The sequence below is a fragment of the Alligator mississippiensis genome, chromosome 1 (genome assembly GCF_030867095.1).
Source record: "Alligator mississippiensis isolate rAllMis1 chromosome 1, rAllMis1, whole genome shotgun sequence".
Classification (NCBI taxonomy): Eukaryota; Metazoa; Chordata; order Crocodylia; family Alligatoridae; genus Alligator; species Alligator mississippiensis.
Genome location: NC_081824.1, coordinates 292,700,605 through 292,726,945, shown reverse-complemented (window position 1 = coordinate 292,726,945; position 26,341 = coordinate 292,700,605). Strand labels below are relative to the sequence as shown.

At 44.7% G+C, this 26,341-nt stretch overlaps 1 protein-coding gene across 1 annotated transcript in view; it reads right to left on the bottom strand.

The window, feature by feature from the left end:
- MRPS6 (mitochondrial ribosomal protein S6) overlaps positions 1-26,341 on the bottom strand; it is a 56,140-nt gene that overhangs the window by 8,861 nt on the left and 20,938 nt on the right. Inside the window, exon 2 of the mRNA XM_014599099.3 lies at positions 8,035-8,174. Within this exon, the coding sequence (XP_014454585.1) occupies positions 8,035-8,174 (140 nt within the window). The remainder of the gene's footprint in view (positions 1-8,034; positions 8,175-26,341) is intronic.

Genomic DNA, 26,341 nt, shown 5'->3' with positions numbered 1-26,341 from the left:
TCAGAAGTGGTATTCAGAAAATGCTTGAATTCCTGGCTGCTGCTCTTTGTGCTCCCATCCCCAGGTCATGGTTCTCTAGGTTATTAAACCCTGGTTATGCAAAGAGTCTAGTTCATTACATTACTGCGGCAACCTCTGAACTGCTTTTTCAAAATTATTTTTGGGAGACTATTATAGTAGATCCCCTTAAAGGAAAACAACAAGCACAGCAACATGTTTTACCTGGTTTCTTCAGCTGTAAAATGTCAGGGCCCTACACAAACTAACAAACTGGCATGACAGGCTATACTGTATAGTATCTGCTCCCCTAAAGAAAAATCATCCAAAAGCCATCAATCCATAAGCAACATCAACATAACCTGAGACTCAAGGCTGGAAAAATCTGTGACAGACTCATGTAATTTATCACATGCTTTAAATCAGAGCAAGTTCTTTGAAAGTTGTTTTGGAGATCCAATCTTTGTGTAGTATGTTAAATAGCACCTACAAGATCTCAAGTCTACCATCTTCTGGATTCAAGTCCTAATTCACTCTTACTAAAACAGCTTAAGTTTGCTGATTCCAAAAACAAGCACATCCATATTCAGGAGAGCATAACTTTGTATTAAACAGGAAAATAACTACTGTATTAAGTTGCATTACTTAAACGCAGGTCATTAAGATTGTGCGGGCCAGGCCCTGATCCCGCCACCAAGTGCGAGCCGGAAGAGGCGATCTGCGGCCCGTCTTTGCGCACGCGGGCTGTGGCCAGCAGCCCGGGCACGCGGGGTCGGAGAAAACCGGTGGCGAGCTAGAATTAGTCACAAACGCGTAGTGGTTGATTGAAAAGATTATTTACTTGCACCCAAAGATGGTAGTGGTGTAGGCTGGACAGGTTTCCAGGCGCAGCTCCACTTAAATCCTCGCTGGAGGACTACGACAAATTCTTTTCCACGGAGTTGTTTAGGCTCCGCGGGTTCGGTTCGGTTCCCTGGAGTTGTTTAGACTCCATGGGTTCGAAAATTGGGTTTACGAAAAGGAAAGGGATACGTCTTGGATTGCGCTCGGCAACAGGGAGAGGCTAGAGGCGGTTCGTTCTTTTGTTTCCCCTCCGGAGTAGTTAAAGCTCCGTGGGTCCGATTGTTAAGCCTCTATTGCCTGCTTAAGAAAAGCGTTGGGTCCGTAAGGATCCGCAGCGCTTAGAGATCTTCACACCGGGTGAAGTCTCCTCCTCCTGGTGTTTGTGGAGTCCTCCAACATGGGCGGAAACCACTCAAGCCTTTTGTACGGCTAGCAAGCCAATAGCTAGCCGCCACGTGTGCCTACATTTAGAACTGGCCAATAATGTGGCGCGAATCCAAATACAAATGGCGGGAACTCCTTTGCACCGTACATCTCTGAGATGCAAAAGAAATGCACCATGCAAAGAAGCTGTAATTTGGCGGGAAATCCCCCATTGCACCAGAGTTCTCTCCCGCAGCAGAGAACTCTATCGTGCAAAGAAAGCTACAATTTGGGCGGGAACAATAATTTAGTGGTGCCAAAGCACACACAAACAAAAACCACAACTTCGGGTTGTGACAAAGATGAGAACTAAGGACAAGTTAGACTAACAGTGACTTCGTTCTTAATGAACAAGTATTGCCTAAAGCAGGGGATAAAGTCAGGAAGCCTAGTTTATAGTCTTTCAGTGATTCTTCTAATACTGTGACTTTGGCTAAGTCACTTAGGTACCTGACTCCCACTGGAAACAGTATTAGAGTCCTTGTACAGCAGTTTATCTACCTATAAAAAAATAGTAATAAAGATGTTGCAAGATATTACATGGCATATTTTACCAAGGTTCTAAAAACCTTTTCCAAAAACGTTAATATTTACAAACCTTATCATGGAGCCACACAAAGCAGTATTGTAAAGGTTTAATTAGTAACCTCTTCCTTTTTGCATTGAAGGGGTGGGAAAATGATTTAATAGCTCTATTTTTTTAAATTCACATGTCACCTATATTCATACTTACTTGTGTTACCTGAAATTTACAGTTTTTCTTACATTAAAAGCATCCTATAGGTCACACATGTTCCCTGGGAACTAATTCTCAGCAGCCCAAGGCAGATTTGTTATTGTTATTAGAAAACAAGGATTTTTATTTCTTTAATTACAAAAAGGCATCACTTGCCTAAAAATGATGATCAAAGAAAGAGGAAAAACACCAGAAAGTCTATGTAGATTACTTGCAAAATTTTGGTCCCATTCAACCAATGCTAAAGCTTCCTCTGACTTCAATAAGACCAGGATTTCATTTTGTAGGTTGGTATTGGGCCTCACTGACATTTCCTTATGACAAAAGAATCAGATAGATTAAATGATCAAAAAAATTCTACTTAAACAAGGAATTCCGCATCAAGATCTTCCTAAGAAACTAGATCTAGAAAAAATAAAGCAGCATCTCACACATCACAATTTTGGGTTAAAAAGATATTTTCTCATTTCAGAAATGTTTTACATGTTTAATCCAACATGCACATTAATATGGATTATTATCCATCTTCTTCCTAGTAGTTAAATGTAAAAGATCAGCACTACACCAAAATCCAAAAGGTGCATACCGTCAAATTCCTAAGAAAACTATCCGTTACAATGTTTACAATAGTTGTTTTTCTAAAATATATCAAACATATGGATAGCAATACATTTAAAAGGATGAAAAAGTCATGAATTTGCACTAATTAAGGAGCTTCCTATACCCGCAACACACAAACTTCTTTCTGTGTATACTTAGGCTGAGTTCTACCCTCTGGAGCAGTGTTTCCCAACTAGCATGCTACAGCACAAAAGTGTGCCATAAGAAATGACCAGGCATGCCGCAGAATTTTGCCATGGCAACAAGCTACAAAATGAGCTACAATAGGTATGAGGATGGGGAATGCCTTAACAGGTATGCAGTGGAACACTTTTATTAATGTAAATGTGCTTTGGGCTGTAAAAGGTTGGGAAACACTACTCTGGAGGATTTAAATGCCCAATTCCCATAAATTTCAATAATAATTGTGGATCTAGATCCTCCATGTCAGGAATGTCAGCTACACAGCCTGTGACCTGGACATGGCCTGCAGAGGTGGGTCATCTTCCCTGCCTTCTTCTCCCAGGGCCAAAAATGAAGGAGCAAGAGCAGGAGTTGCCCAAGCACATGGTTCATGTCCCCATCTCAACCTTATACTGCAACAGGAGGAGGCATCAACATAGCACCTACTGCAGCTGCTGGCAAATTTACTGCTCCCCATTGTCAGTGCCAGTGGCCATGGGAATCAGCAGCATTTGGCAAGGGGCGGGGGCCAGTGCCAGTGCAGTAGGGACTGTGCTGACAACTATCCCCACAGCAGCAGGAATCCACATTAACCTTCTGCTGCCTGCTGTGCCAACACTTCCTTTCACAGCAGTGACCCTGGTTGTGGTTGTGGGACTTCTTGCTGTAACTGCCAGAGTCACAGCAAGACAAGGGCATGGGCAAAACCCACTGCAGTCATAATGGTTGTGACCTGCAGACACCTGCAAAAGCAAAGAACAAGGTCCATGGACCAGTTTGAGTGTGACATCCACGTTGTATGTAAAAATTAGATAGCAGTAAAATTCTCATTTCCTGACAAGGTTTCCTGGATATTCCTTTAATATTCACTGGCTTCTCATGCAGCAGCAGTTTTTTTGTGAGGAATGACAGGGTAATATGATAACACTCAGGTAGAAAAACCACATAATGAAGACAAGTGTCCTACAAGCTGACCTCTAGAAGTATATATTTTCCGGTTTGATTTTTTGCCAGTCAGTGAAGGCAAGACATTATTCTGGCTAAGTTCTCTGGTTGCTTCATCATGTCTGCTACAGTGCATGACTCAGCGTCACATTTGTTAGTCAAAAACTCTGTACGTTATATATGGCACGTAAAGATTTCAACTGTATTTTAAAGTGCCATTAGGGGGATGAAGAAAGCATGAGGTAAAACTGAAAGTAGCGTCAAAAGTAGAGGAGGTAGATAATCAGAGCACTTTACTCTGGGACTTAGAAGAGCCACCTGGATCACATGCTTCTGGCTCTCCCCATTTCCATGCGAGGAAACAGAATTGAGGGAAAGATCAAATGGAGAGTAAAAACAGAGCATAAATATACCTAGAAAGATACATCACCTACCATAACAAAGGCAAGCAGAAATCCATTATATACTTTACTGATGTTGCTTTTCCATGTAAACGAGTGCTGCAGTTAGCAGAGATGTCATGCCCCTCAAAATGGATGAGAGGTGGTTGCTCACTAGGACTAGAATCACCAGTGAGATGGTGTCTATTAAGTCCTGGGTTGCACCAAGAATATTTTACCATCCTAATATCACCCTAACACTTGGGATGTCAAAGCACAGCAACAGATTCAGTGTGCACCACAGGAACATACAAGCACCTGGAAACTTAAAAGGGAATTGTAAGTTTAAAAATGAGTTCTACAGTCTCATGACAAAAACACTCTACATAACACTGAAATATTCAGGATTCTTCTCTTAGTCACAGTACCTCCTGAACTAATCCTACTGCCCATTTGGTTATTTCAGAAACAGCTCTGACAGAAGGAGAGAAGTTACAGGGAAAAGGGGGAATAAACAAGATTTAAAACTGCCTCTTAAAGGAAAGATTAGTAGTTTTTCTTAACAAATGTAAGGCTACTGGTGTAGAGTTGGCTCACTGTAATATTATGAGGAACTACTATTGCTTTTTATATTTTATACGTTTAAAAACAAAAAAAACAAAAAAAAAAGACTTCCCTTATAAGTCCGTCACAAGTCCTTACAAAACAGCATTTGTTACAAGATAAACAATTGCATTTTTATTTCTTATTTCTAGATTATACTAAAACAACCTGAATGAATTATGGTCCCAACCACATATCTGATGGTACATCAATAACACACCATAACTAAGTGTTGTTATGCAATACAATCTGGTACAAAAGAATAACCACAAACACAAAAGACATAAATAGATAAGTTTTCCCAGGATTTAGATGGCACTATCAGTTCAGCTTATAAAGGCTGACTAGTGCTTTCCCCTTGTAAGACCCTGATGCCAAACCTGATTTAATATTATGTGCTGGGTTTTGCCTTCAGGATGATTTTTTTTGTGGTTAAAACAGGTTTTGGCTCATGTTAAAAAAATATGAAGACTTTTCTCTGAAAAGCTCCCATGCTCTGCAGCAAAGACTTGAGATTTGGATGAGCCAGGGTTATGTAGCAAACAAGGTAGTGGTCTGCAAGACACTTCACTTGTTGCAGAAGTTAGATGTTTAGTAAAAAGATGCAATCTAATTTTTAAGAAATTGAATGATGCCCTGAAGAACTGGAACTGGATGCCCCCTGTCTGCCACAGAATTCATAGATGATAGCGGTCAAGTTGCTTAAAGCAAACTTCTAACAGATGTGGTGGGAGAAATCTCCCTAAGGTTCGTTGTCTAGCTGTAATATGATAGACAGACAACGCGGGTAAAGACAGACAGCTGTTTATTTGCTCGAGCAAAGACCATAATATAAGCAAAAGGCAAAATGGCCCACCCTAAAGGGTGAGGCAATCTTTTATACTTATTACAATAAGGCAAGACTTACAGGGTTAACAAAAAAGCAGTATTTGGGCGGTGCTTTACAGATCTTTGTAACAGCATATTTTTATTAAGCTGAACTAGCACTTTTTTTAAAAGCTAAAAGTTAAGTAACAGTAACATAATATGCTAGCAAAACCTTACACAGTAGTAGATACTTCTCAAGGACACAACCACTGCACCCAGAACAATGGCTTCCCTGTCTTATCTTACTTCTTGCTGTAGCTGATTTTTCAGCACACAGACACAGATCCACTTTTTAACTCAGAAAATGTTTAATACAGTTAAAATGATTACTTGACACAAGCAAAGGCTTAGCTATCATTCTGCCTTGTGGTCAGCTGCATTGCTAGGCCACAGGTCATGCCTTGTATTCAGCTGTAAAGCTAATACTTCTTAATAATCCAAATTATTGTTAACCTAACAGTATGCTATCAGAAAACTATTTTATTTCAGGGTAATAACAAACATGCTCACCACACAGATAGTATTTGCCTGTTGTTTTGTTGTGTTTTCCTGGTGCCTGGCTTGAGAACTTAGGTCTGATTTATAGAACTGCTAGGCACACATACCTGCTACTGAAGTCAGTGTCATCCAGTCTGCGCTCCAAACATACTGAAAAATTAGTCTTAACAGTATATAGCATTTCATATATTTAGGCATCTAAAATTGAGCTTCCAAAATTAATGGTAAGCAACATTAATTTTCATGTGCATCCACTCCTCACCTGTAAGGGATTATATTATCCTCTCATTCTATAACAGTGTTGTGAAAGTAGTTATGATAATGATGCATTATGTTACTGTGATGTCAGAAAAACCTTGAGGAAATTAATAATTCTGTTTTCAGAATATGGTTTGAATAGTGAGCAGTTAATAAAGTACAGGCTACACAATGAATGGGGGAAAAAAAAGATATTAAACAACAGCTCATTAAGGGAGCATCATCCATTCTGGGTAGAAAAAAAGGCAGGGTTCTTGTGGGAAATTAGTATGCTGCCACAAAATTAAAAGCTGTATCATAATGCATGTGCATAAGGACCAACATAAGATTGCAGAAGCAACCTTAATTCTGGCATTACAAACTTTTGTGCATGACTTTGCAATCTTAATCGTGTTCTTTAAAATATGTTTTGTGTGTGTGCAATTCTACGTGGCACTAGAAACATGCATAGCAACTGACAGACAATGTAGACTCTCACCCTGATGAGGCCAATTAATGGGGCCACATGCTGGAGCAACTACCTATTTGAAGGAGTGGGCAATGGGTTAACGAGTGATAATTCCAAGCAGCAAGAAGGAAAGATGGAGGTAAGCAATGGCAAGTACTACTGCTTTGGCTAGTAACATGCACATCATGGAGGTTACAAGAATTTTTAAAACTGATAGGGATCACCTCTCCTACTTCATAGAGGAGAATAAAAAAGGTCTTTATAAGTGAGAGTGAATCTGTCAGTCAGCCCTGGGGAGAGAAGTTAGAAGTGGTCACACAGGTGAAAAGTGCATCTTTGGTAGCATATGACAACTGCTAATACGCAACCTAGCCAAAGGTTAGTCTGCATGTTGACTGGCCATCAAATTAAACTTACATATGTTAAAAGCAATAAGAAAAGTGGGTATCCAATTGTGATTTTGATTATTGTACACAACCACAGTGCAGTACTGGTTGCCTAGCAACATTTCTCAAATCCTTGCTGAGAGGCAGCATTCATTTCAGAGGCAGGTCTCAAAGAGCAGCAAAACCCAAAGTTGAGCAATGAAAGAACGAATGAAGCTCTACGGTATGCTTTCATTGGCACTATATAAAGGACACTCACATTCAATATAAGAATACAGACTATCATTTTTTTATGAATGTTTATCAAATCAAATTGTTACTACACTTTCCTCAGATTATACCAATAGTCATAATTAATAAAAAAAGTCATCAAGAAAAACACCCATGTTTGCCATGACACACACAGCAGCTAAAACTTTGTTCAGACATTGTGAGGGGGAAGAGGAGGGAGAACTGGTTTTGCCGATTAGTAATTGACTCTGGTTATGTGACAAGATTTCTACCAAACACCCTAAAAACTAGCTAATATAATATATATATTCCCCCCTCCAAGTGAGGAGCATCCAAGCATCCACATGGAAAAATGTTCTATATCAAAGAAGAGGTCTCTCTGAATACAGCTCATTAACATAGCCTTGAAACAAAATTATTTTGTAATACATGATTTATGATGTACAATAAAGCTAATCATGCAGTAGATAAAGATATAGCACTGCACAATTTTTATGCTAATAGCTACAGGACACTTACCCGAGTGACCAATTAACTAAATACTTAACCTAACAGGTACATGACAGAATAAAACAGTCAACTTTACATGCTAAAGCATTCTTAAAGGAATGTTAAAGACACTTGAATATACCATACCCTCCTCTGCTGTGACGTTGACTGTGCTTGGTGATTTTATATGGCAATGATCTTTCTCCCAGGTTTTCCAAATTCCTCACAACTGCTCCTCTCTCCATCAGAGCCTCTACAGTGCGCTTCAGTGTAGCAGCTGTTTCAGGCTTTAAAAGAAAAATGAAGTACAATAACAACTAGGTATATGGTCTAAATTAATGAAAGTCAGTTAACAGCAGGTTAAGTATCAGAGTAGGCAGATAAGTAACACAACAAGCCAAAAGAGAACATACACAAATACACTTCGTTATATTTTAGCAAGGTGACAAATACATTTTGAAGTAGTATGGTTGGTTTTTTACCACCAAAATCAACTACAAACTACTACTGAGTTCAGTGATGCCAAATTAGAACCCCAACTTCATTGCATGGGTGGGCAGACAGGAATGGCCAATTAACTTGATTAGTGCAGGTCTTGTTTGGTATTTTTGTGACCCTTTTTTGAACTGGAGGAAGTCAATGCGTAGGCGAAGAGCTCAATTCACATTTCTGCAGATCAACTTGCATTTGAATTGAGTTCCTGCATTCATTACAACATTTTCTCAATACAATGATTTTTCATAATTTGTGATGTTCTCAACACACTGAGATGAGTGCAAGTGGAACACCACCAATTTTGGTTGACTGCAAGTAGCACTGATCAACAACAAGCATACTTACCTGATCATTTCCATTATGCACGTAAAAACCCCTATGACCCTTCATTATTTTAATTCATGCCACATAATTTCATAACTTTTATGTATGTTTGTAATTTGAACTGAATTCTTTGGTTTTATTTACAATACAAAGAACTAAAGAAGGACAAACTGAATTCTACTTCTAACAAGTGCTGATACTTATAGATTCATAGATGCTAGGGTCAGAAGGGACCTCAATAGATCATTGAGTCCGACCCCCTGCATAGGCAGGAAAGAGTGCTGGGTCTAGATGACCCCAGCTAGATGCTTATCTAACCTCCTCTTGAAGACCCCCAGGGTAGGGGAGAGCACCACCTCCCTCGGGAGCCCATTCCAGACCTTGGCCACTCGAAATGTAAAGAAGTTCTTCCTAATGTCTAGTCTAAATCTGCTCTCTGCTAGCTTATGACCATTATTTCTTGTAACCCCCAGGGGAGCCTTGGTGAGTAAAGCCTCACCAATTCCCTTCTGTGCCCCCATGATGAACTTATAGGCAGCTACAAGGTCGCCTCTCAACCTTCTCTTGTGGAGGCTGAAGAGGTCCAGGTGCCCCAGTTTCTCCTCATAGGGCTTGGCCTGCAAGCCCTTAACCATACGAGTGGCCCTTCTCTGGACCCTCTCCAGGTTATCTACATCCCTCTTGAAGTGCGACGCCCAAAACTGCACGCAGTATTCCAACTGTGGTCTGACCAGCGCCCGATAGAGGGGAAGTATCACCCCCTTGGTTCTGTTCATCATGCATCTGCTGATGCACGATAAAGTGCCATTAGCTTTTCTGATGGCTTCGTCACACTGCCGACTCATGTTCATCTTGGAGTCCACTAGGACTCCAAGATCCCTTTCCGCTTCCGTGCCTCCAAGCAGGTCATTTCCTAGGCAGTAGGTATGCCGGACATTTTTCCTCCCTAGGTGCAGCACTTTGCATTTCTCCTTATTGAATTGCATTCTGTTGTTTTCCTCCCATATGTCCAACCTGTCCAGGTCTGCTTGTAGTTGTTCCCTGCCCTCCGGTGTGTCCATTTCTCCCCACAGTTTTGTGTCAACCGCAAATTTGGACAGAGTACACTTCACTCCCTCGTCCAAGTCGCTGATGAAGACATTGAAGAGTATCGGTCCAAGGACCGAGCCCTGCGGGACCCCACTGCCCACACCCTTTCAGGTCAATACCGACCCATCCACTACGACTCTCTGGGTACGACCCTCTAGCCAATTCGCCACCCACCAGACTGTGTAGTCATCCAAGTCACAGCCTCTTAACTTGTTCACCAGTATGGGGTGGGATACCATATCAAAGGCCTTCCTGAAGTCTACGTAAATGACGTCAACCCCTACTCCTGCGTCCAGGTGTTTTGTAACCTGGTCATAAATAGAGACTAGATTAGTCAGGCATGATCTACCTGCTACTAACCCGTGCTGGTTTCCCCTCAGCATAATTTGTCCTGCCGAGCTCTCGCAAATGTGAGCCTAGATAATTTTTTCAAAGACTTTGCCTAGGATGGAGGTGAGACTGACTGGCCTGTAGTTGCCTGGGTCCTCCTTCCTCCCCTTCTGGAAAATGGGGACCACACTGGCCCTTTTCTAGTCCTCCGGAACCTGGCCCGTGCGCCACAAGTGTTCAAATATTCCCGCCAGTGGCTGTGCAATGACGTCAGCCAGTGCCTTCAGTACCCTCAGAGACAAACTTCTCCAAGACAAACACAACTAAAGAACGTCAGGTCAATGAGAACATTACTCCTGATAACTGCTTGTCAAGATTGGTATGGAGTTTTAGATCACGCCAACCCCACTTCACCATTACTTTATGAAAGAGAGTTAAAAAAATTAAAAGAATGTTTTGAAAGTGGCAGTAAGGCAGTAATATTCTCAGCAGTTAACACAACCCTGCTGTTGATCACACACTATATGATGCCCATAGCTAAACTGAAGAGCAGCAAAGCACCATGTTGTTAATATCAAGTTTCTGGATGCCTAACACAATACAAAAAAAAATCAAGTTTAAAGCTACTTTTAAGGTACCATCCCATATCAAAACACGTGCCCATGTTCATTTGTTTGATGAGAGGGCAACAACTGTAAATAAGAAAGTTACAAAATATTTAGCAAGTTTTAAAGTAGTTAGCATTTAAGTAATGAATTTAAGTAATTGCTCCAACATCATCATCATCCAGTCATTCCTTCTTGGTCTGAAGTAATAACTGTTCTTCAATCCCTCAGTTATATCATGAGCAAAAGTTATTCGTCCGCCTCTCAAAGAGAGATGCGAAGTCTTGGTTAATAATGAAGACTCTGGAATTTATCAGAAATATTAACAGCAGTAAGTGAATATTTACTGCAACAGTCATACTCTACCATTCATGACTAGGATGATTTGCACCTTAGTTCACATTCACCCTAAATTTCTGGGTATCCCTTCCATTTTACCAGAGGTATTGGGAAGTGTGAAAACACCCCCAAATACATAATAGATTCACAGACTAGAAAACATTTAACAGGTTTGTTGTTTCTTTGGCAGACCTAAGACAATCTGAAACTTTTGGTTTTCCTTATAGGTGTGTAGACCTACAAATTTGCATGAAATTATCTGTTGGATGTTTCCAAAATTAAAAGCTAACTAGTATGTTTAGTCAGTCTGTAAGGTGCATCTCTACCCTGCCTTCTGCCTAATAAAGATAGTCACATAGTCTGGACTGAGAAGAAATTCTCACAAATCAATGCATTTTCTTTTCCATTCCCCAACATGCTAAAGGGGTTTAGTTTAAACTGTCTGGGAAATCCCTTTTCAAAAAATTTGAAGTCTAGTCAATTATAAATTGCAGAGAAATCCCTGTCCTTTTTCAGCCTGTCAGTAAATGGTGTTACAAAACCATGACTGGCACCCAAGACAACCATTCTTGCAAGAAAGAGGAGAAACTTTCAACTTGCTAAGACTTTTCCAAAGTTCAGAGGAATCAATACAATGAAAAATATTATTCCTCAAGCCAGGGTTGTTGGTTGTAGCTGTGTTGGTCTAAAAACATACACAGGCAAGGTTCTTTGGGTAGATGTGATATCTTTTATTAGACCGACTAAATAGATACCTCAAACCAAGCAGATGCCAAAGGTATGTCTAGCCTCAATCTGAAAATGTGGAACAGAGTTTAAGAGGTCATAAAATACCTAGTAAATTATATTCTGCTAACTAAATAACAGTTTAAATAAAAACCTGTAGATGACATTGGTTTAAACATGTTTCCATATTCCTCAGCTTATAAAAAAGACAACTGTCCTACAACAATCCAAGTTTGCTGAGGCCTTGTCACACTTGTAAGATTTGCTACAGTGAACTAAGAGTGAGAGGTTCTCTAAATGAAGATTCTCATTGAATGTACAACTTAAAATCACCCTAAAGAACTACACTTTTTCAGGTGTCATCCCAGACCCTCCACAGTCCAACAACTTGAAACCAAAATCTCTAATGATCTCTCCCTGGGCAAAGCTCAGAACCAGTACTTATCCACCCTAATCCTCTCTGCTAACTGCCTTACAGTCATGTAGCTCTTCTTGAATTCTTGTCCTTCCTGGGCTTTCCCCAACTCTGGCCTCTTACCTCTCTAATAATTTCTTCAGTATTTTCTTCAAAGGATCCTTCTCATCCTCATTCCTGCTTCTTCTGGGGGATCTGAAAAGGATCTGTCCTTGGACCCCTTTCTCTTTCTTTATCCCTGTTTTCTATGCATTTCTTTTGAAAACTCAAAATGAAATTACTCTCTCCATGTGGATTACACACAGTTGTCTCTCTCTCCTCCAAACTGGTCTGTTTCCTTCTGACTAAACAAAGTTCGGCCTATTCCCCTACCGTCCCCTCATGGGTGTCAAGCTATGAATTCAAGTTCAACATGACAGAGCTCTTGTTCCATTTGATCTTTTTCACAACTCCCTCCTTAAAAATAACCATCTGGCCTGTAACTTTGGTGCTAACTTCTGCTTAGACTCTTTCCAGCTCCTCACATGTAAGTTATATCTAACTCTTGCAGATTATTTTTGCACAACATCTCTAGGACATGACTTTTTCCTGTCACTACACAGCTAAAATTATCATCCAACCAATAAATCCATCCAAGAAATAAAGCCAACCTATTAAATAGGTACTTTGTGTCGGTCTTTCATCAGTCCCATGGGACGCCCGTGCCCGCTACAGGACAGGGAAGTCCGGGTGAGGGTGATCCCCTGCCCTCCATTAATGCTGACTTTGTGAAGGAACATCTTGGATACCTTCAAGTCAGCCGGCCCTGACAATCTTCACCCCAGGGTACTCAAGGAGCTGGCGAGCATCAAAGCCCAGCCTCTAGCGCGGATCTTTGAAAACTCTTGGCGCTCTGGTGTAGTGCCCGAAGACTGGAAGAAGGCCAATGTGGTGCCTATCTTCAAGAAAGGGAGCAAAGTGGATCCGGCTAACTATAGGCCCATTAGCCTGACTTCTATCCCAGGGAAGATCTTAGAAAAGTTTATTAAAGAGGCCATCCTTAATGGACTGGCCGACGCCAACATCTTAAGGGATAGCCAGCACGGGTTTGTTGCGGGTAGGTCTTGCTTGACCAATCTCATTTCCTTCTACGACCAGGTGACCCATCACCTGGACAAGGGAGAAGAGATTGATATCATATATCTTGACTTCAAAAAAGCCTTCGATCTGGTTTCCCATGATCACCTCTTGGAGAAACTGGCCAATTGTCACCTTGGGTCCTCCACGATCCACTGGCTGGAAAATTGGCTCCGGGGTCGGACCCGGAGGGTAGTAATTGATGGAAGTCACTCATCATGGTGTCCGGTGACCAGTGGGGTCCCCCAAGGCTCTGTCCTTGGACCCATACTGTTCAACATCTTCATTAATGATGTGGACACTGGAGTCAGAAGCGGACTGGCCAAGTTCGCCGATGACACCAAACTCTGGGGCAAAGCATCCACGCCAGAAGACAGGCGGGTGATCCAGGCTGACCTGGACAGGCTCAGCAAGTGGGCGGACGAGAATCTGATGGTGTTCAACGCCGATAAATGCAACGTTCTCCACCTTGGGAAGAAAAACCTGCAGCATCCTTATAGGCTCGGCAGTGCTATGTTGGCTAGCACTATGGAAGAAAGAGACTTGGGGGTCATCATTGACCACAAGATGAACATGAGCCTGCAGTGCGATGCTGTGGCTAGTAAAGCAACCAAAACGCTGGCTTGCATCCATAGATGCTTCTCAAGCAAATCCCAGGACGTCATTCTCCCCTTGTACTCAGCCTTCGTGAGGCCGCAGCTGGAGTACTGCATCCAGTTTTGGGCTCCACAATTCAAAAAGGATGTGGAGAAGCTTGAGAGAGTCCAGAGAAGAGCCACGCGCGTGATCAGAGGTCAGGGAAGCAGACCCTACGATGACAGGCTGAGAGCCCTGGGGCTCTTTAGCCTGGAAAAGCGCAGGCTCAGGGGTGATCTGATGGCCACCTATAAGTTTATCAGGGCTGACCACCAGTATCTGGGGGAATATTTGTTCACCAGAGTGCCCCAAGGGATGACGACTAGGTCGAATGGTCATAAACTACTACAAGACCGTTTCAGGCTGGACATAAGGAAGAATTTCTTTACTGTCCGAGCCCCCAAGTTCTGGAACAGCCTGCCACCAGAGGTGGTTCAAGCGCCTACACTGAACACCTTCAGGAGCAAACTGGTTGCTTATCTTGCTGGGATCCTATGACCCCAGCTGACTTCCTGCCCTTTGGGTAGGGGGCTGGACTCGATGATCTTCCGAGGTCCCTTCCAGCCCTAATGTCTATGAAATCTATGTAATGTCTAGGAAATCATCTAGGCTATTCATAGCCATTTGGAAAGCTACCAAAAATAACATTTTCTTAATACTTTGTCTACAGGTCACCTCCCTCAACTCCCATCCAGTGCCATCGATCTATCTAAGCTACTCTGGTCCTTTTCACTCCCATTCCTGCCTGTCATCTCTTATTCACTACAAAGAACTTGGCTCCACTCGTGGGGCACTGCTTACAGCAGCTCAACTAGAAGCGGTGCAAATTTGAGCCAGGGCTTTTTGCCTCAGCACATGTGCCTGGACATGCACTTTGTTGTGGGGCAAATTGTGCCACCTGGGGCACAATAACCCTGCCTGGGTCCTCCTGGATCTGCAGCCAGGGGGAGCTAGAGCCTGGGGCCAGCACCTGTGCTGCCTCCAGCAATATAAAAAGTTACCCTGTCCTGGGTCCAGCAGTATAAAAAAGCTGCCCTGTCAAGTAGCTCAGGTATACTCACTCTCAGGAGCCCCTGGGCCCCAGCCAATTGGTACCTGGGGACGCTACCCCTTGTGCCAACTGGACTGCTGCAGCAGCCCTGAGAGTTCCCTGCACCCTCTACCCACTGCAGCAGTCTGGCAGTGGGGGCTGCTGCCTGGCTGGACCTGCTATGCACCTGCCAGACCTGGATGGGGACTGCAGAGCCAGTAGAGGCATCTGCCCTTCTGGGCCAGCTGCCAGTGGGCTGTGGCTGCAAAGCTGGCCTTTGTGCGGCACTGCTCCCATGTGTGCCCCCTGCCCGGCCATCTGGGCAGCTATCGCCCAGATGTTCCCAGTGTGGTAGCCTGCTTTGAACGGTCAAAGCATGTCCTCCTGGCCACAATCAGCCAGGAGGTCAGCCACGTCCAGCTGGGTCCAAGGTGCCAGCTCTGAGCAGGCACGGTCCTGCCACTGGCCTCCCTAGCAGGAATTCTGGTGTTCCCTATTGGAAAACTGAAACATCCCTGATAAAAAAATCCCAAAGCCAATCTTTAAAATACCCCAAAATCCATGGTCCTCCACAATTAAAACAAAAGACCACTACAGAGAGAGATAGAGACAGAGAGATTGATATATCTATAGTTTTATTGATATATCTATATCTATAGTCATTTCACATTTTGTTAAGAGTGAATCCCTTATGTCTTGCGGATTAAAAACTAGCTTAATAGATGAGTGGATGAGTTTTCGTACAAAATTAGAGCTAAAAGGGGAGGCAGCCTCTATTCATATATTGGCAAATAACCTTTCCTTCCCTAAGGTATCAGATTTCCCCAGCAGAACCACGTCTTTTAGAAGAAGAAATCTGGAGATGAAGTAGTCTTTATAACATATAACATCAGGGTCCAAAAATCTCTCACTCTCCACTACTCTTGAATTATGCTTGGCCACAGTATAAAGAAAGAAAACAGGAAGCCAGTGGAGAATCAAGCATGGTAGCAACTCCGCTTTACTATGCCCCATCCCAACATACCCCTTCACATCCATAAAGGGCTACATCCCATTTGCAGAAATTCACTAGCACTTACCATGGCACAAAGAGGCTTAGACCAGAGAATCAGACCTAAACTGCCTTGACTATAGCGTCCATAAACCTATGTCTGCCCGAATATCAAAGCTTTTCTTTATAAGGGATTATAAAGTAATACTGTCCCTTCACTTTTTTCAACATTGTTGTTGCTGTCATTCCTTGCTCAGGGAACCATTTCCACCTGACTCCTGTACAAAGCTGTCATTGACTTTAAAAGTGAAGCAAAAGCAGACCCCTAGTATGTAAAGCAGCTTTACAGACTAAGTTGTGTGTGTAAGTTAAAGGCAGGGTACAGAGTTGTTAGAGACCCATAATGTAATGCATACCACAGATCTGGCCTCAAGGAAAAGGAAAAAAAATGCTACTACTTTTGTGCAAACAGGCACAAAAGATAAATGCTGATGTACTCAAAAGGTTTTGAACCTGAAGTCAGAACCTGGTATTAACAATTAAGACTCTACCTTATTTGTTAAAAATAGAAACAAGCCACAAAAGTTTCAGAAAAAAAGACTGTCTAATGAAACAGACTGACAAGATACTGTCAACTGCAAGGCACCTGTAGTGGTTCAAATGCCAAACTGAACAATGTATTCTTAGAAAGTAAGAGGAGCTGCCTTTCTAACCTTCCTCCCATTGCCTCTGTTACATCCTGCTGAGTTGCAAAAGCTACCATGGTGATCAGACAATTAATCGCAGAAGCAATTGGTCAGGTCAATGAACAAAAATAAGTGTTAAATCTACCGGTCTAATTTGCCTGTCCCTCGCTTACATCTGATGTTAGAACCTTAAACAGAGCTCTTATTCAAAGACACCTGAACTGATTGTTTTTAGACAAATGGCTAATTGGCTATTCAGACTTCTTTGACAGTCCCTCTGTTCAACATTTTAAAATGCAACATGCATGCCAAAAAAGAAAAGAAAGAAACCCTAAAAAAAAAAAAGTTTTTTAATTGAGTGTTTACTACTCAGCCTCTCTCATGCTTCCAAAACCATCCGTTCCATTCAGCAATTGTATAGGTGCCAGCAGAAGATAGCACCTTAGTGACATCCAACAGAATGATTTCCAAGCACAGTGGAGTTTAAGAGAAAGTTTCTCACGTTAAAAACAATTGAAACCACAAAATTTGATGCTAAAAATTTTCAAACTTTTTTTGAACTAAGCCTTTTTTGGCACTCTCCCTATTTGTGGCAGTACTCTGAATATGCAGCTTACTTGTTGGCTTTGAAAAGTTCTCTCTGTGATCTCACCCCCAAACGAAATCTTGGGTTTTCATCCGTGCTTAAACCTCTCACTGAGCTGTACCACCATGGCCTTTGAAAAACTTATTTCTTTGGTTATTGAGTTTCAAAGAAAGAGCAATAACCTATTTCTTTGGTTACTGGAGTTACCCATTTCCCCAACAGGGCCAGAGCAACTGAGGATAAGAGATATGGCACTGCATGGTTACAGAAGTCTTTCCACTCCGAGTTAGTTCCTCTGCTGCCAAGCCAGTGAGTTTTCTGGGCCATGAGATGAGAGAAAGTAAAACAAAATGCCAAGACTGCAGTGTTGTAATGCAGAAAGTACTAGAAAGACCAGAGACTAATGTATGTAGACTCTACCTGAGGCCAGTCAGGCCTTTTAATTGCATTCATCTGCAAAACCCATTTATCAAATAAGAAAAATTACCTGATTTCTACTGTTCACTATGTGAAACACAAAATCTCCAAGATGGTCCCTAAATGTATATGGAGAACTGTACCTTGAAAGAGCTCATGTTGACACCTATCTGCTGACTAAATCACAAGGAACTGTGCTCTCCTTCTGCAGCAACAGGATGGTGGCAATTCCCTGCCCCTACTTTTCAATATATGCTAATATTTGGTTAAACTGGAGGGTATCTAGTAGGCCTGTGCAAAGTAGAAAAGTATTCGCTTCGAATTCAGATTCGGAGGGACAGTGATTCAGTTTGGTGATTCGAATCGCTGTCCTGATTCAATTCGTCTGAATCCAAAGATATTTGGTGCCAAATCTTATTCGGCCATAAACTATACAGGCAGGCATTGCTGGCGGGAGCAGATGGGGGAGCAGTCAGATGAGACCCAGCTCCCAGTTTGATTTCCCAGTTCCCGGTTCAATCCCCCAGTTCCCCAATCATTTCCCCCCCACCCCCACAGCTTCTCCCTGGGCTGCCAGCACAGCCTGCCTTGCTCCACCAGGGGAGCCACCAGGGGAGCAGGCGGACAAGCTGCGGCTTGAGCTGATAGCCCCAGGAGAAGATGCGCGGGTTTGGCGGGAATGATCGGGGAGCTGAGGGAATGATCAGGGACTGGGAGAACAAACAGAGGCTTCCCCCCAGCTCCTGGTTTGATCCTCCACTTCCTGGTTTGATCCCCCAGCTGCCCAATCATTTGTCCCTGCTGCCGTGGCTTCTCCCAGGGCTGTCAGCACTGCCTGCTTCACCCTGCTGGGGAGGCAGCCAGGGGAGCAGCCAGACGAGCCACGACTTCTCCCGGGGCTGCTGGCTCAAACCAGGGCTCGTCCAACTACTCCTGCCGGCACTACCTAGTGCCTGCCTGTACAGTCTATGGTTGAATCTGAATCTCTCCAAAATCGATTCGAAGGCTTCCAATTCAATCCAGAGAGATTAATTAATGGGTCTCCCAACTCGATTCAGATTTGGAGATTCGGACGTCGAATCGAGCCAAATCTCCTCCGCATCAAATCAGCTACCAAAGTTTCACACCACCCTAATATCTAGGACTCCCTATTTTCTTCTCTGCTCAAAATCCTCAAGTCAGCCACGCACTGAATAGTGTGGTCATTATAAATATTTGGAACCATTTTCACTAATAATGAAGTCACTTAAAAACAGATTACTGAAAAGCTCTACTATATGCCCAGAAGTAATACGTGGCCTGAGATGCCACAGATAAAATACAACTGCAAAAGCAGTTCAACCTCATTCTTAACTTCCCCCTTCTTTCTCCTCTTATTGACCCTTTTGTGCATTAAACAGAAGTCATTTAAGTGAGCAGAAAGCCTTTAGATGCTAGAGGTGCACCAATACATTGAGCTGATATCAAATCAGCACCGATTTAAAGAAAATTGCAATATCAGAAATCGGCCTGACGTGGCCAATAATGTGGCCAATAAATGGCTCGTGCATGCGTGCAGCTACATCGCAGCATGCAGGTGGCGAAGAGCATAGGCGGCAGCTTGGAGAGCTGTGCGTAGCTGGTAAATCTGCTGTGGTGGAAGAGGAGGGTAGGCAGATCAAGGCCGCCTGCGCTGAGGGTGGGGTGGGCTGGAGCCGCAGCTGGTCCGGGGGGCATGAGGGAGAGTGGTACCCATTGCTCCGCGTACCCCAGGACAGCATGGAAGGCACATGCCACGCAAATCAGCACAGGGCAGGGCGGGCTACAGCTGCTCTTCCCAGAAGCTGGGCTCTTCCTGGCAGGGGCTGCGCTGGGCTGGGCTGCACTCAGGGCATGGTGGGTGGCAGCACTGGGAGAGGGGATTGGGGGGAACTACAGTGACTATGGGAGGGGGGGCTGCCCCTCCCAGCATCATAGCCACGTCCCCCGAGTGCAGCCCAGCCCTCCCAGGAAGAGCCCGGCACTGCCCCAGCCCGCTGCCACAGCCCACCCTGCCCTGTGCAGATCCAGGAGCACATACCCCACATGCCCTCCCAGGGTCTGTGCAACACCAGGAGCTGCCACCCCTCCCTGCACCCCCCAGACAAGCTGCTGCTTCATCCCACGCCCTGTCCCGCTCCAGCTGGGCAGCGCCTACCCCAGCCCCAACCCCACTCCCTCCATCACCGCAGAGGCCTCAATCTACACCCCTTCCCTTCCACCACAACAGACTTACCAACTGGACACTGCTCTTCAAGCTGCTGGGCTAGTATTGGAAATCAAACTGGTATCGGCTGATATGCCTCCTTAAAAATCAGCTATCTGCATCTGCCCCAAATATCTCTATCACTGCACCCCTATTAGATGCATATACTTACCTAGGTCACTCCATAAGGGTCTAAAAAGGGAATAGAGTACTTTTGGGTCAATATTTACTCTAAGAACAGGAGCCACTTGTTCCAACAAGCAGCTCAGCATGATTCCAACAGCGTGCCTATTTAAGAAGATCTTAAATATTACCAGCACGGAAGGGAAGTCCACAGTATGCTCTATCAGTCATGCAGAACTCCAACAAAGACAGGCAAGCACAACAAGAATTAGCAGGAAGAATTCAAGGTGTGTGGAAAACACTGAAATGGCACAGCTAATTACTCAACTACCCAGAAGCCAATAACCCAAGAGAGGCCATCGGACATGTCTGTCAGCCACTGATTTCCAGTGAGGACCAGTGAACCGTATGGCATATCTGACCTTAGTTCTGTAGCAAGAGACCCTGGTTTCTGACCATCCCAGCAGCATTTTCTACAGCAGCTTCCAATAAAGCCTCTATAATGGGTAGGCTAAACCCTGGCACAGGTGCCAGAGCATGGTACACAAAGACATTTTGCTTGGCACAGTTGGAGCGCACGACAGGGAAGGGGCTGAGGCTGTGCTGCCAAAACAAGGATTGGGCCCCTCACAGCACCCCCACCATGTACCCCTGGCACGCTAACATCTTACAGCAGGGCAAGTCACTGTCTACTAGTTGAAATTACTATATAATCTCTGTTTTAAACTGACTTTGCATTTCGGGTGGGGGGGGAAGAAGAGAGAGAGTTAACAGCATGCATCCACCTGTATAATCATTACTCTTCCCAGGCAAGAAACAGCACCTTTTCATTTGGAATAAAAGCCAAGGTGAATGACTTTATTACATTGCTCAGCTTTCTAGCCAGTTGGCTGGCTAAATAAAGCTCATGAGAAGAAAGAAAAAATGAATACAGCAAGAGGTGAAATGGCTAAAAAGGACTTCACAAGCTCCCAAAGAATCGTAAGAGAAAAGAAAACATAGACGAAGTATTTAGTTGTAGGGTCAAGAACTTGAGTTTCTTTCAACTACTGATCCAATCAATATGTTATTTAAACTGAAACTGCAAACAGAACTTCCATCATAAATGGAATTACAGTTCAAGCTCCATTTTTCAGAAGCCATTTATCACAGCACATTCCTGTGCCATGCTCCACACCTTTTGTCTGAATAGCCCATGATGATTCCCCAGCCCACCTTGCTTGCTCTCTACCCTCGCTGCCAAATTTGCTCCTCAGCATGGCCACTGGCCATGGAAATCTACAGCAATTGCTGGCGATGCTAAGCAGAAACCACAGGGTCATACATGAGAAAGTAGAGTTCTGGGATGGCAGCAAGAGCCTCTGGCAGTGGCCTGCTCCCAAACTGCACCCTGACATCCATAAAGGTTGCCAACCCCTCATTTAGATTAAAACATTCTCACCAAATTTACACATGAAACAAGTGAGTGGTACAGCAAGCACTTCAGGGCTAGAGACAGACATTCAAAAGACTTAGCCTGAATTGATTCAATCTTTACAGATTAGTCTAACCTGGTTAGGCTAAATCAATTTTGTAACCAGACAGACATCCCAGAAATGCAGGCACATGCCTGCAGTGCCTCAGGCTAGAAGCGGGGGGGGCATTAGAACAGCCCTCCCTCCATTGCACAGTGTGGAGCTGAGGGAGGCATGGCCAGGCCCTGGCAGGACGCTATGATTAGGGAGGGGTCCCCCCAGTCCTGAACAGCCCAGCAGGGAATGTTTATCACCCGATTAAGAAAGTTGGTGTTTATCACCCCATTAAGAAAACAGAGGGGCATTACCAGCTATCTGTTGATTCTGCCTTTGTCCTGTGTGCCACAGCTTGGAGGTAGCCAGCACATGGTCTGCTAGCTAATGCTGAGGTGTCTGTGAGGGATGGGGAATGGCTGTTTAGCAGAGAGTGGGGGGAGGAGGGGAGCAGAAGCCAGGCAGATGCCTGCAGAGAATGCAGCCAGGGAGCAGAGGGGAGGGGCCAGCCCTGCTGTGGAGCAGAGAGCCCCGCCCAGCCCAGAGAGCATGCTGTGAAGCTGGGGAAGTCTGATTTAATTTAAACCAGCAAAGGGGTCTCGGACAGACATTGCATAAACCAGTTTGAGCCAAGTCAGTTAAGTCTGATACTACATTTAACCAGGTTTTTTGCGAACTGGTTTATGTGCACTGAACATTTGTTCTGTTACAGGTTTAAACCAGTTTCTGATCACTTAAAACAGTTTGTGTGTAATGTCTGTCCCTAGCCCAGAGGCGAGAGACAAAATCCAAAACAATAAATTGAAGAACAAGGCTATGAAAAATAAAACAAAATTCATTAAGGATGGACACCCTGTACTTCATGAAGGAAATAAAAACAAGGTGCGTGTGTAATAGAGGGGAGGTAAGCAACAGGCCAAGAAAGATCTTGGGTTTATGATGAATCACAAACTAAATATATGATGCTGTTGCAAAAGGCAAATGTCATGTTGGTTGGAATCGCAAAATCCAGCTCTCTGCTCAAGACAGCATTGTCCTTGACTAAACCAAACCAGCCAACTCTGTTCAACCTGCTTTTGAAAACATCGCAAGATGGAGATTCTGCTTCTCTAGGTAGCCTGCTTAACCACCCTCAGTCAGAAAGTTCCTCCTAATCTCCAGCCTAAATCTCCTCTGCTGCAACTTGAGGCCATTGCTCCTAGTCCTGTCCCAAATCACCACCATTTCCATCCACTCTATAAATTGCCCTTTCTGGTACTTGAAGACTATTAAGCCCTGCTCAATCTTCTCTTCTCTGAACTAAACAACCCTAGCTCTTTTTTTCAGCCTTCCCTCAGAAGTCACGCTTCCCAGACCTCTAATCATTTTTGGTGATCTCCAAAAATCTGCCTACATCCTTCTTGAAGTGTGGGGCCTAAAACTGGCAATAGTACTTCAGATGAGGCTTCACCACACATAAGCAGAGCAGAAGAATCACTTCCCTTGATTTGCAGTTAACTAACTCCTATTAATACAACCCAGTATACTGATGGCTTTTTACAACAAGAGCAAAAAAGAGGGACCAGAAGTCCCTCCCCTTACTGTTAGCTCATATTCAGCCTATGGTCCGCTGTAGCCCAAAGGTCCTTCTGTGCAGTACTGCAGCCTAGCCAATCATTCTCCAGTCTTTATCTGCGTATACAATTATACCAACTCAAGTGCTGAATCTCGTGTGATTAACTGCAGACTATTTTCCAACCTATCCAGGTCGTTCTGGATCCTAGCGCTGCCCTCAAGAGCATTTGGAACTCCAGCCAAATTGGTGTCATCCACAAATTTGCTAAGTGTGCAGTCAGACCCATCATCCAAATCATTAATGAAGATATTAAACAATACCAGACCCAGGACATACCCTGGGGAACTCCACTTGATACCTCCACCCAACTAGACATTGAGTCACTGATAACTATTAGATGAGTAAAATGATCTAACCAGTTATGTATTCAGTGTTACAGTACTCATATTACAGTCTGCATCTCCTTAGCTTGTTAATGAGAATATGATGAGAGACAGTGTTAAAACCCTTACTAAAGTCAAGGTATATCACATCCACTGCTCTGCTCCCATCCACACAGCCAGTCACCTTATCATAGAAGGAAATCAGGTTAGTCACACATGACTTGCTCTTGGTGAATCCATGCTGGCTGTTCCTGGTCACCATGTTCTCCTCTAGGTGCTTCAAAATAGATTCCCTGATGGCCTACTCTTTTATCTTGCCAAGTACCAAGGCCATGCTGACCGGTCTGCAATTCCCTGGATCCTCCTTCCTGTCTTCTTTAAAGATGGTCACTATAAGTTGCCCTTTTCCAATCATCCAGGACCTCACCTGACCTCCATGAATTCTCAGAGGATAGCCAATGGCTCTAAAGTTACCTTAGGCAATTCCTTCAGTACCCTAGCATGCAAACCATCTGGCCCTGCCCACTTGAAAACATCTAACTTCTAATCCAGGGTGGGCAAAATGGGGATCCAGCCAGCAGCCAGAATCCATTTCCCAGCAGCCCCTGCCCACCTTGCCACAGCCAGTTTCCACGGAGACACCAGGAGCAGCAGCGGAGTGACAGCGTGGATGGAGCCAGGGTTTCCATGGAGATGGGCCCCAGCAGCACTGGGTACAGCGTGAGGCTGGGCAGTGAGCTGCTTCAGGGCCAGGGCTGGGATCTTGCAGTGGTAACAGCGTGGTCCAGAGCTGGGGCAAAGTTGTGATCTGCTGCCTGCACGCCCTTGCCCGGAGCGTGCAGGCAGTGAATCACCACCTCAAGATCCAAGCCCCAGAGCAGCTCCCCGCTCAGCTACACACCCTGATAGCACTGATGCGGCTGATCTCCATGGAAACTCTGGCCCCCCACTATCACAGCACCCCTGCTCCTGGGGTCTGCATGGAAACTGGCCACAACAACAGATAGAGGGGCTGGCAAATGAAGGCCACCACAGGCACAAACCAGCCCATGGGCCACACTGCCCACCCCTGTTCTAATCCCTAACCTGCTCTTCCACTCTTCTAGGCAGTTTGCCTCCTTCCCGATCTTTGCTGCTAACTACACTTACCAGTAGAGGCAGCTGCCAGATTGTAAAGGCCGAGATTAAAAAAAAAAAAAAAAGAGGGAATTAAGCACTTCAGCTGTCTCTGCATCGTCCCTAATGAGATTGCCTTCTGCATTCCAAAAGGGACCAGCGCTTTCTCTGGGCTTCCTCTTTCGACAGTTGGAGAATCCTATTTTTCAATCTCGTGTCCCTTGCCTGTTGCACCTCAAATAGTGCCTTGGCTCTCCTAATTTTCTCCCTGCATGCTTATGTGACACTTATACTCTTCCCTAGTAATGTGACCAAGTTTCCACTTGTAGTATTTCTTTGAGTTTCAGCTGATTGAAGAAATTGCTATCTAGCCAGGTCAGTCTCCTGTTGCACTTCACATTTTTCCAATCACATCAGGGTAGCTTCCTCCTGAACAACTACAGGAGGGGTGGACAACTAACTTGGGCTCGGGGGAGGACACACAACACAGCGCTCAATGCGTTTCAGTGAGCTGTTGAGGGCTGCAAGGGTAGCCCCACCCCTTGACATGTGCCCCACCCCCTGGTCACCATCTTGGGACTGGACATCCAGACATCCTGTCCCTAACCCTTGATCTTTGCCACCAGAAGTCCCACCCCTTACTCCCAGAAGTGCTCCTTGTGGGAAGGGTTTGCCATTTTGGAAGCAGGAAAAAACCCGAGTCGTATACTAAAAAATTATAATGTCTACACTAACATATTTTAATTTTATTTAAAAATATATTTTTGTCCTGATTTGTGTTTGCATTGTGTATATAGAGTTGACTGCATAATCGCTCAAAATAAAAAGTCTTACTCTTGTATATTGTGGGGAAGGTAGAGGGGGGAGCACCAGTGCATGGGTGGGTATATGTATGTGGGGGAGTGTGTGAATGGGTATGGCAGGTTTGTGGATGGGTATGGGGTTTCTGGGGGGCTGTGGGTGTATGTGGATCGTGGGGTGTATGGGTGTGTGAGGTCCCCTCTACAAACACCCTCCCTCCCCCACATTGCAGCAGCAGCAGGCAGAGCCCCCCTTGCATGTTGCAAGAACTGCAACATGCAGTCCTTGCGAGTCCCAGGACTGTGAATGGCCAGGCCGCCGGCTCCATCGCACAGGGCTCACAGGGTCCTGCAGCACCAGGGGGGAGCCCCATGCGATGAAAACAGCGATACAGGTCATGCGGCTCAGACGAGATGGCAGGGAGAGGGGTGGAGCAGGCCTGCCTCCATAGGACGAAGCTCCCCACCCTTCCCCATCACCTGTATATAGCAGTGAGCAGGGCTGGGCAGCCAGCTCCATTGCATAGGGCTCCCCCAAGGCGGGTAGCTTGAGCGGAGAACCCAGGAACTGCATGCAAGCCCCACACAATGGAGTCAGGTGAACCCTACACCCCTGCCACCCCACCCTGGTTCCCCATTGGCCCTGGGATACCAGCGCAGTCCCTACACTCCCACCCAGCTGCTACTCGTCTCCCATTCACTGCCACCACCACTACTCACCCCAGCTGTCCACCTGCCCACTGCCGCTAGCGCCCCTCCTACCCCGTCACCACCACTTCCCCAGCCCTGCCTGCTGCTGCTGTTGCCCTTCCCCTGCCATTTCCCTACCTTGCTGCATGCTTACCACTCCCCCTCCCTTCTCCTCCCTCTACCACCACTTCCCCTGCCCGCCACCACTTCCCCTGCCCGCCACCACTTCCCTACCTGCAGGGCTGAGGTCAGGACTGTCCTGCAGGTGAG